This window comes from Ceratosolen solmsi, unplaced genomic scaffold (assembly GCF_000503995.2).
Source record: "Ceratosolen solmsi marchali unplaced genomic scaffold, CerSol_1.0 scaffold27, whole genome shotgun sequence".
NCBI lineage: Eukaryota > Metazoa > Arthropoda > Insecta > Hymenoptera > Agaonidae > Ceratosolen > Ceratosolen solmsi.
The window spans coordinates 5,385,492-5,397,354 of NW_011948426.1; the positions used below are offsets into that span (position 1 = coordinate 5,385,492).

Below are 11,863 nucleotides of genomic sequence, written 5' to 3' on the forward strand. Positions count from 1 at the left end.
TATTGTAAAAAGATGAATTTCACAAGTAATTTGCATGAATTCAAAACACTATAATATACTATATACAATATTTTAATTATTGTATTAACAAAAATTGAGAGCGACGGAAGATTGAATTCGGAAGTATAATATAATTAAGCTTCTGATATGCGAATTCAATTATTAATATAAATACTATACATATATTAAAATAGAGATATTAAATAATAGTCTTATACAAAAATAAGATAAAATTCAGTGTCATGCTATGCACTGGAATAAGTTTTTATAATTCTTAAAATAACATACTAATATAATTTTTTTAAATACACTGTTTCTTATAAATGCATTAAAATATTCATTTTTTTCTTTTTTACAATTTTATAGAAAAATGAAAATTATAAAATATTGTACCGTAGTACATTCATGTTATGGTAAGATAAGATAATAATAGAAGCATGATTCCTTGTTTTGACTTTTCCAAACGTTTCACCGTTAAGAAAATTCCCGTAAAGTAGTATGTATATATTCTATAATAATGAAAAATTCATGAATATCCATAATTATATTTAGTTGCCTAGTGATCACTAACACGGGGTTTTGACGAAATTTCACAATGACCCGTCGCCCATATATGATGGCCACAATAATTCAAATTAAAAAGTTTTTGATTGTTACAATTTCTGCAATATTATATCTGTTGAGTTATTGAAAGATTTATCGAAATAAATCTATTTAAAAAGTTTTTATACAGAAATAATTGTATTTTTCATAAAATAAATCGTATGAAAAGTACTGAATAATGACGAAAGAATTTAGATGAATGTAATGTTAACTCTAACAAAGTTTGTTCTGTTTTTTGTTTATCAATGATTTATATTTAATTTTTAACAAAGCATTAATATGTAAATAATTATGAAACGTTATTAAAACTAGAAAAGAAAAAATTATATAAAAACATTAAAGTAAACTAAAATTTTTAACAGTTTTTGAAAATTTTTGAAAATATTTACACTTTAAAATAACGGATACAATATTTTACAATATATATATATATATATATATATATATATATATATATATAATATTGTTAAAGAAATTATTTTGTTATACAAATTTATTCATTAAAAATAAGCAACAATAAAATATGCAGAAATACTTAATAAAAATTAACAAATCATATAAATTATTAAAATTACTATTTAATAGCACTAAAGATAATTTTGATATAATTTACTTTTAAAGTAAAAAAATGTATTAATATTCTCTTTTGGTTCTTTTAGTTTTCTTATTATATATTAAATGTTTCTATATATTAAATACTCAGGTACCTTTAATATTTAAATAAAATGGCCACCATTTATAATGAAAAATGAACGATAACATAATTAACAGGATCAATTTCTTTCAGTTCTCTAATGCACATTATTAAACTTCGAAACTTCACATAAATATCAAATATTTTGGATCACAATGCGTGTGATAATTTATAAAGGGAAGACACCACACATTTGTAAATGTAAATGTATGGATTTTTCTTTACGTTTTAAACAATAGCAGATGCACAAAGGTCACATGAAGATCTCAGTAGATCGGCTAACATGCAGTCACGATGCTGGCCTATCAAGCACCGATATTTCTATTAATCTTAAACCACGCGTTGTTGGGTCAGTCAGTAATAAACCACGTGGCCTGTAAACTCTATCGTTCTGTTCACTCACGAATTTGGCAATTTTACGTAAGCATTTCTCATAATGTGTCTCTGTACAAATGTATATGAGATAACCAGTAAGACATGCTAAGCAACCTTCGCAGTATGTTGAACAACTAGCTCGTTCAGCTTCGGCAAAATAATTATTAAGTTGATTGATTGTATATTCAAAAGATTGTCTGTCCAACTAAAAATAATATATCGATTCAATTTACAAGGCTTAATAAATATTATGTTTTATAGCTTACAATAATTGATACCATTAATGGAATATTATTTTAATAATCCATGTATATGCCTGTGTATGAGCTTATAAGTGTGTATAATTACGGTTATAATATAAATAATATAACTTAGCAATAAATTTTATGTGGAGTAAGTGTAATTTTTTATTAGAAAAAAAAAATGTCTTTGATTTGCAATTGTTTTGTTTGACGGTATATTTAATTAATATTATTATATTTTGATGATACAATGACTACTTACTCTATCACCAAGTTCTGAAGGAAATCTCGTTTGAAATTTAACCATAGTTCCTTCGCTATAATCCCTTTGAATATAAACTTTTAAACAATTTTGAGGAGGCCCTCCACCACCTTGCCCTCGACCAGCTGACATATCTTCCAAAGGGGTATGATTGCTCTATATTAAAATTTAAGATTTACATAGTTAATTTATTACATTATTACATATATAAAAGTTAGATAAAGAAATTATAAATCTACTTGATAATACAGTTCTAATTGTTATTCGTAACAATACTTTTATTAGTCAAATACCATTACCATCCCATAAGCTTGATAGTTTCATTCTTAGTTTATTTGAGAATAAAAATATTGGAAGCGATTAGTAATTTAATTTACATTCTTTTACAATTTTTTAATCACCAGACTAATAAATTCTTGTATAAATTTGAAATTAATATGAAACACAATGTTAGATAAAGTATATGTGTGAAAAGAAATTTAAAAAAAATGAAAAACAAATAGGATAACTTACCATCGGCATCTTGAGCTTCGTTGTACAAGTGGATGATGAACAATTAAATAAAAATCTTTGCAATGGATTATAGATATTTTTACCGTTCAGCGATTGAGTAGCTTATTAATTTTAGAAAGAGGTGCTGTTTTAAAATACAATACCAGCTGCTAACACGTAATTAAATGGATATTTCGTGCACGCAAAATACAAAAAATTACTTGGGTGATGTATGCTTGTAAGTTTACAACTTTGCATAGGATTTGCAGTAAGCAGAAACCTATTGCCAATAACGGAATTGCTTTGTAACTAACGTTATCACTTCACAATCTTCTCAAAATTAGATGTCATGAATAAGACGATTGTGAAATTGTAGCAGTACATCATTAAACAATGTTCACCCAGATTAATAATATAATGCTGTTAAAGGGCATCGAAATATCTTTACGAATTAAATGAATTAAAATATATTTAATGTTTCTTATCATTTAATAATCGACTCTGTAGTCTATAAAATTTGTCCATAAAAAACAACCAATCAAATATTACTCTAATCCTTTAAATAACATGTCATTGAAAGCGGGAAATTCAAATAAATATGCACAAATATGTTAATCAAGAGGCGAATATCCTGATCATTTTGTTCTTGTACGATGAGCCAAGTGACAGGTAGACAGGCCTTAATTGAATATTTTTCATAATAAAAAGAAATACATACTATATGATACACACTTGTATCACATTTTTAGCTTTATTAATAATTTTATTAAATACCTTCTATTAGCTACTCCATCCGCTAAAGTTTAAACAATATAAACAAAATATGTCGACTTTTTACCTTCAATCAATTATTCAATCCATTATTATTTATCTTTTTTAATGCAGTATTTTTATTGTTTTCATGTAGTTCTCAAATATTAAAAATTATTTTGGCATGGATAACATTATACATTTGCAAAATATTGCTAATGCATTCTCGTGTATTGGCAATCCTTATGGATATGCAATGGATAATTCACTCCGAATTTTATACCAACGTCAGAAGTGGGACAAATAAATGCATAAATCATTGAGCCCAACACGATTTTGCCAAAGTTTTTGACAGCATTCGGTTTGACTTGCATCATAATGAAATTTGGTGTATACGTATGAGTCACAATATTTATTTTGAAGCTAAAGGTTGTTTGTATACAATGTATATAAATGAATAATTAATAATTGTTGTATATGCTTATAAATAATATCTATCTGCCTTTAAGAATTTTCTTAAATTTCTTAATTTTCTTAATATATGAATTGTTAAAAACTAAATCCCATAAAAATTTTTGTCAATTCCAAAGAGCACTTCAATAAATTATTGTACCTGATTGAATTGTCGAATAAACGTGTCTTTAATCAGATTAGAGAAGCGTTATTCAAATATAAGATTTCAATACAATTATTTATATCATTTTGAAGTAAGGAAAATTAATGAATTGATGATAGCTCGAATAGATAAGCAAAGGTATTATCATATAAATAGTTTAGAATATACATTTAACGGCTGATATAATTAATCAATGTGTTTCAAGCCTACACCTCTAAAAACCAGAGTAGTCTTTTAATTATTATTATTTCATTATTTCTGTGAAAACACCATGGAATATTTGAATAGCATGTGAACCAATGGTACTTACTTAAACAAAGGCATAAGAAACGGAAGTAGATCTCTTATCTACCCATAAGACGTAACATTTCTTGACTCTTTATTTTCATTGATACTGAGATAGACAATTCATAGAGTAATATTAATTTTCTGTTAAATTATTTAAACATCCCAAAAATCATAATCACTCTTTTTTTTCTATTTGTATTTCAATATTTCATTTTTATCAGATCTTGAATTTTAGTTTATTATTTAACTGCAGGATCAGAATTGCGACGCATGCGTATAGAGCATATCTAGACGATATTCATAAAAATATTATTTAAATAAAATAATGTTATACACGTGCATGCTTACTGTCAATTTTATGCATTGCAAGTATTTCGTATATGTAAATCGCCTTTATAATGTCATATTTTAAAATGTATGTAAAATATTCGTCTAAAAAATGGAATAATTGTGAACATTTGTTGGGTGTATGAAATGTTGGAATGTTTAAAATTAGTAAACACGAGATACTAAGAATTTAAGAAGTGTTGGACGTTAATTAAGATTTCATTTAAACTTGTTGAAATTGTCGAATGTGAATTTGAGACAAGCTTAATTTAAAATTTGGTATTACTTTTGAAAAAATCGTCTTGTTTGAAATTCCAGAACCATTTAAAGGCGATTAAAAATGTCAAGTGTAAGGGATATAGAGATTCGAGGGATTAGAAATTTTGGTGACGAAAGTTCAAAAGCCAGAATTCATCTTTCGAAACCTCTTACGTTAATTCTTGGGGCCAATGGTACCGGCAAAACAACGATTATCGAAGCTCTTAAATTTATCACATCGGGAGAATATCCGCCTGATTCTGACAGAGGAAAATCTTTTGTTCATGAGCCAAAACTTACTTTAAATCATACGGTATTTGTGCTACTTGAATTTTTATACAATGCATTACTTTAATTTTACGTAATTTTGATAAAAAGTAATTTTTACTTTATGCCATACAAATTCATTTTTACATAGGTTCCATTCTATATACTAAATATTAATAACTATATTCTTTAAATGCAGTAAATGCAACTTTAATGGTAATTTTATTAATGTATTCAAATGATATATAATTAATATTATTGGTATAAGATGTAATTTTAATTTACTTATTATCTGTATTCCTGTATAAATTCTTTTTGTAATAATAAAAATATACCAGATTGTAGAGATGAAATAATAAAGCAAAATTATAATCAACGAATCTATAATTTATTACGATTATTTAAAAGTAGATTAATGTGTTAAATCAATTTATTTATGTTGTCTTATTTAATTAATGCTTGTCTAGGTCCGTGGTCAAGTAAAAGCCAAAATAGTAGATAAGAATGGTGATAAGCTTATAGTTACAAGAACCATGCAAGTTTCGCGCCAAAAAACTGGTGCTCTGAAGTTCCAAGCCCTAGACAATACCATAACAAGAATTGATGAACAGACCAAGAAAGTAAGAAAAATATTTGTATTCTAATTATGTAGAACGAGAATAATTAACTAATTTGATAGTTTTTTTCAGAAAGTTCAGATAAGTAGTCGATGTACCGATGTCGATCGTGAAATATTAATTGCGATGGGTGTATCTAAGCCAATATTAAATTATGTCATCTTTTGTCATCAAGAAGAATCAAATTGGCCATTAGAAGATGGGAAAAAGTTAAAAGATAAATTTGATGAAATATTTGATACATCAAAGTATAATAAAGCAATGGATACTACTACAAAACTTATTAAAGATTTGCAGATAGAATTAAATGAAATTAAAGCATATGAAGTAGGGTTGAAAGCCATGGTAGATGAAGTACATGCCCAGGAAGATAAATTGAAAGATTGCGAAAGAAGAGAAGAGGAAATAAATAATAGAATAAAGGAAATTGAGAAACTCATCATGTCTGTTGACGATAGAATTAAAGATCTTGTTGTAATATACAATAAACATGAGGATATTGAGCAATCATTAAGTAATATTAAATAATAATCAATTTGTAATTCTAGTAAATATTTATTTAATATATTAAAGTTAGATGTTTTAATTTTTAGAAATAGTTGAAACTGATTATAAATTAACGAAGAATTATATTCAAAGCTTAAAGAAACACATTAAAAATATATATACAGGTTCTAAAGAAGAATTAATCCACAAAATAGAAACATTTGATTTGAATCTTTCTCAAAAAGTTGTAAAAAAGCAAGAGGTATTTGATTATTAAATTAAATTATTTTAAATTAAATTATGTAAATTATTTTTATTCAATTTTTTTAGTATACAGATAATTTGCACATTACTGAAAAGAATGAAAATATTTTGTCAAAAAAACTTGCAAATGATAGAATTCGATTAGGTTCTTTAAAGCAGAAAAAGATTGCATTTGATGAAAAAGTTATAAAACGTAATGAATTATTATCTAAATCTTTAAGAATGTGGAACGTATCAGAATCTGGTTCTACCATTACAGAAGAAGGCAATGTTTAAATTCTACACATTAGTAATGAATAATTAATTTGAATAAATTAAAATAACTTGGTTGACTTTTGCATTTTAATAATTACAGAAGTAAAAGATTATATAAATGAAATTAAAAAGAAGTTTGAAGAATTCAGGTCATCTATGAACAATAAAATAGAAGAAAATGAACAGGAGGAAAGACATGTACAAAGAGAAGTAGATGCTCATAGAATTGAGAAGACAGCTATAGAATCTGAAATGTCTTTAAAAGAGAAAGGAAAAAACGAGATTAAATTAGAAATTGGTGAATTAAAAAGAAAAATTAAGGAGGTACCGCTTCGTGCAATATAAATTATTTTTTAATAATATTTTATATACAAATTTTATTGCTTACAGTACATATGTATATATATTGATAAAATGTTAATTTTAAGGCAGGAGAAGCTGGTGATAAATTAAATAGCATCGAGCTGAATTTAAAAAATGCTAGTAGGAATTACGAATCACTTCTAGAAGATTTCGATGAGGATTTAATAAAAAAGAATTTACAACTCGAAAATATAAAGAAAAAAGAATTACATATTAAATTAAATCTTGTTGAACAAGAAATAAATTCTTTACATCAACAGAGTTCTCAGCAAGCAGAGCTAGAATTATATCAAAATAATTTACGTGATAAAGAAAAAAGTATATTGGCTTTGCAGAATAAACATAAAACCAATCTTAATCTTCTTTTTGATGGTAAACAAATACCAAACAAAAAATTAAAAGAACATCTAGAAAAAATTCAAAAATTATTGGTACTTAACTGTTTTCGTAATTAATTTAAATATTAGTTTTATGCTTAAAATGTAAATTTGTTGTTATAAAATTTTTTAGTTTAATGAGAAGGATAATTTAGTGCATAAAATTGAGGAAGAGCAGCAACAAATAATTACATATGAAACGACTTTAAAATGTAATCAAGAACAATTATCAAAAATGATATCTGAGCTTGATGGTATATAATTTGAAACCTACATAATCGTCTAATTACTATGTTTATCTATTTTTATTTTTTGTCCTTGATTTTGTAGCTTATAAGGAAAAGATTTTTTCCAAATGTCAAAATAATGACTACAATGAATCTTTATTACTCCAAGAAAAGAAGCTAAAGTCGCTTCAAGATCAAAGAGGCATATACACAAATCAATCTTTACTTTATGACACATATTTGAAATTACTTAAAAAGAAATCGTGTTGTCCATTATGTGATAGAGAATTTAAAAATAATTCAGAAGAAAAAAAATTAGAGCAAAAACTCTATTTAGAAATTAAAAAAAATCCTCAATGTTTGAAAGATTGTGAAAAAGAATTAAAAGAGGAACAAACTCGTTATGATGTTTTGCAACAATTAAAGCCAATAACAGAGAATATAATAGAACTTGAAAATGAAAAATTACCTCATATTAGGTATGAGATCATTTTTTATCATAACTTTCAAATTCGATTCTTTATTTCCATATTCTACTAACTCCATAGTTGAGATGTATATTTTAAAATATTGATAGTTGGTTGATTTTTTTGTATATCATATTAAGTAAGTTGTAAATAGTTGTAAGTTATAAATTTTTCAACTTTCATTTTCATTTGAATTTTGAAGAAAGTCTATGGAAGAAATTAAAATAAATCTTGGTAAATGTGAACAAAAAGTTGAAAATATGAATTTGATACTTTCTGAACCGGATGAAAAATTGCATATATCTAAACAAATAATGAGCGATGTGGTATTATTAGATAATTATATTAATGAAAAAGAGAAATTAACACAATTAATAGAAGCTAAAAAAAGTGAAATGCTTAAAGCAGGTAAGAGTATTAATTTTTAATTTGAAGATTTTTCTATTATTTAATTTTTTATTTCGAAAATGAATTACTGTAAGGTAAAATTGGAGATAGATGTATGGAAGATGTACAGATGGAGCGTCAGGAAATTAAAAAGAATCTTTCCACTACCGAACAAAATATTGATAGTATTCAGTCAAATTTACAATTATCTCAAGAAAAAATACAAAAAGCACGAGAACAAAAAAATAAACTTAACGAGGAACTTTTACAAAGTCGTCAGTGTATGCAAAGCTTAAAACAGTTGAAAGATAAAGTTAAGGATTTGTATGAAAAAGAAAATTTTCTCGAGGAATCTTTAAAGTCCTTAAGACAAAAGCTTGTTGGTGCGGAAGAAAAATTATCTATAAATGTTGAAGAATTAAATAATCTTAAGGTATGTAATTTAAAATTGTACGTTCAATTTATTGTAATTTTTATAAAATAAAATATATTAGAAATTTATATGTTCAGCAAAAAAATCGAAATGAGCAGGATAAAGCTTTAAATTTTAAGTCACAAAGTACAACAGAAATGCATGAATTAAATACAGTTCAGAAAGAAGTACACACATTTATAATCGGCAAAATTGAAGAAAGTTTATTAAAAGTAGAATTAGATGTAGAAGAAACAAAAAAGGAATATGAAGATATGAAAGTTAAAAGATTAGAATTAGAAGAGCATATTCGATTTTTAGATGATCAGTGCAGATCTCAAGAAACAGGTAAAAAGGAACTTGAAAGTAATTTGGAATTAATTTCAAAAGAAGAAGATATTGTAGCTCTAAATGATCAACTTATAAGTTATAGAACATTATTAAAAGATATGAAGTTTGACGAAGTTAAAAAAGAATATAAAAAATTGCAAGAACAAAAAGAAAATTTTGAAAAAGAAGTACACATTGAAAAATATTGTTTTTAAATTGTAAATATGACTTATGAATTTTGTTTAATTTATATTAATTTCACTTTTCAGAAAAGTTCAATCAAGGGAGCTCAAGGTGAATTGAGCAATTCCATTCAATCGATAAAAACGAATTTAAATCAAGAAAAATACAGAATGGCTCGTCATAATTATAAGGAAAAACAGTTACAATTAGTTGTAATATTATTGAATATATTTGAAAATATGATTTATTCAACTCAGCTCGTGTATTAAAATTTACTGAAAATATTTCTTAGGTACAAGAAGAAGCCATTGCCAATTTAAAAATATACGTCACAGTATTAGACAAAGCTATGATACAGTTCCACGAGGAAAGAATGAATACTGTAAATAAGATAATGGGCCAATTATGGAATTTAGTATATAGTGGAAATGATACTTCCTCCATTCAAATACGTGTACAGACTACAGAAGGTATTGGTGATAAAAAACGATCATATAACTACAAACTCGTTCAAGTAAAACGATCGACTGAAATGGATATGAAGGGGAAATGCAGCGCTGGACAAAAGGTAGTAATGAATAATCATATAATATGAAACTTTAACGTTATACAATTATAAAATATGATTTTAATAGGTTTTAGCTTCTATTATTATTAGAATGGCTTTGGCTGAAACATTCTGTACAGATTGTGCTGTACTTGCATTGGATGAGCCAACGACAAATCTAGATGAAGAAAATTCAACAAATTTAGCAGTAACACTTTCAAAGTAAATAAGAATGTTTTCAAAATTATAAATATTATATAATTATGTATGTAATTTAATAGTTTTTCTTCAATTTTAGAGTAATACAATTACGTTCACAACATCATAAAAATTTCCAATTTATTGTTATAAGTCACGATGAAAAATTTATCTCGCATCTGTCTAATTTAAGTGGAAAGCAAATGTTTCAAGAGCTCTATAGAAATATTGAGTAAATAATTATAATTTTTATAACATCATCTTTATCATAATAGATATTTATTTTATGTTAAATATATGAAAAATTTATTAAAATTTATTATTTTTCAATAAGCAATTTATTATTAAATTTATATTTTATTATAGTGGATATAGTTTAATTAGACGAAGAAACATGGATGATTTTATAAAAAATAATTCACAGACTGATAATTATAATAAATTAGAAGATGACTCGGACGACGAAGACGAAGATCTAGACGAAGAGCAATGTAGTAGTAATCGAAAACGAAATTATAGTCTAGAAGATCTTGTATCCAAAGATCTAAAAAAATCATCAAAAAAAAAATTACATTAAAAATATAGACAATATTATATTTATATAATTTTTTAAAGAAACAACAAATGTAAGCATTCATGCATTAATTTAAATGACAATTTTGATCAAAAGTGTAGGACTTATTTTTTCAAATATTTTCAATAATCAATTAAATTCTCTTCAGTTTTATAAGTGTCACGGATAACGGTAACCCAGTTGAGTGTATGTGGCGAAGTAAAATATGATATTCAACACAGTAAATAAGTGAACAAAATATAAAAGTAATTATTAAGCGAAGATCCGTTTTTGTAGATAATCAATGTGAAGTTAGATTCTTAGAATAACTACAAAATGATATAAAATATTTGAAGACTCAGAGTCTTTGATTCAAAAAAATACGCAGAAGGACCATATGCGATGTTATGCATTGTTATCATATATATAATCTGAAATTAACCATTTAGTTTCATAGTTTAGTTTCATAGTTTAGTTTCATGTGTATGCATGCATATCGATAATATATTTGTTGGAATGAGAGTGCATTTAAATATTAATAGTAACTATTATAATGTATAGAACTATTGTGCTCCGATTCTCTATACAATAACTACATTATTTTTGTATTTTTATAGTTCATGAAAAGATAAAATTTTAAAAATCCTAAATATAGTTTAAACACTTAATTTTTTATAATGTAATATAAATTAAATTTGCTTTTATTTATTCTGAAATTACAAAATAGATATTATAATCATATAATGATATATTTATTTTTATATTTATTTTTTTATACATAAATTATTAAAAAATTATTGCAATTATCGTAATATTGTAAATCTAATTTTTTATATTAATAAATAAAAGCCTTAGTGATATAAAAATGTTGTTTTCATTTATTTCCTTCTTACCAAGTCTATGTACGTAGTGTTTTATTAAAATATTATTTTATTTTTCTTATCAAAATCAATAGAAATAAGCATCAATATTATTCAAGATATTATTCTTTAATTTCAGTAATAATATCAAAGATTATTTGGA

At 25.0% G+C, this 11,863-nt stretch overlaps 2 protein-coding genes across 2 annotated transcripts; one reads left to right on the forward strand and one right to left on the reverse strand.

Annotated features, from left to right (window-relative positions):
• Positions 1-1,307: 1,307 nt before the first annotated feature.
• Positions 1,308-2,778, reverse strand: LOC105363236 (golgin subfamily A member 7). Its single transcript, XM_011500869.1, has 3 exons — positions 2,690-2,778; positions 2,177-2,332; positions 1,308-1,877 (listed from the first exon to the last, which is right to left on the reverse strand). The coding sequence occupies exons 1-3, from the start codon at positions 2,696-2,698 to the stop codon at positions 1,587-1,589; spliced, it is 456 nt and encodes a 151-aa protein (XP_011499171.1). The 5' UTR covers positions 2,699-2,778; the 3' UTR covers positions 1,308-1,586.
• Positions 2,779-4,862: 2,084 nt separating this feature from the next.
• rad50 (DNA repair protein rad50) lies at positions 4,863-11,089 on the forward strand. Its single transcript, XM_011500870.1, has 18 exons — positions 4,863-5,220; positions 5,642-5,794; positions 5,864-6,305; positions 6,385-6,539; positions 6,608-6,806; positions 6,897-7,120; positions 7,225-7,590; positions 7,670-7,790; positions 7,867-8,242; positions 8,433-8,638; positions 8,713-9,050; positions 9,128-9,547; positions 9,629-9,754; positions 9,835-10,110; positions 10,178-10,311; positions 10,388-10,519; positions 10,654-10,913; positions 11,010-11,089. The coding sequence occupies exons 1-17, from the start codon at positions 4,990-4,992 to the stop codon at positions 10,862-10,864; spliced, it is 4,110 nt and encodes a 1,369-aa protein (XP_011499172.1). The 5' UTR covers positions 4,863-4,989; the 3' UTR covers positions 10,865-10,913; positions 11,010-11,089.
• The last annotated feature ends 774 nt before the right edge of the window (positions 11,090-11,863 follow it).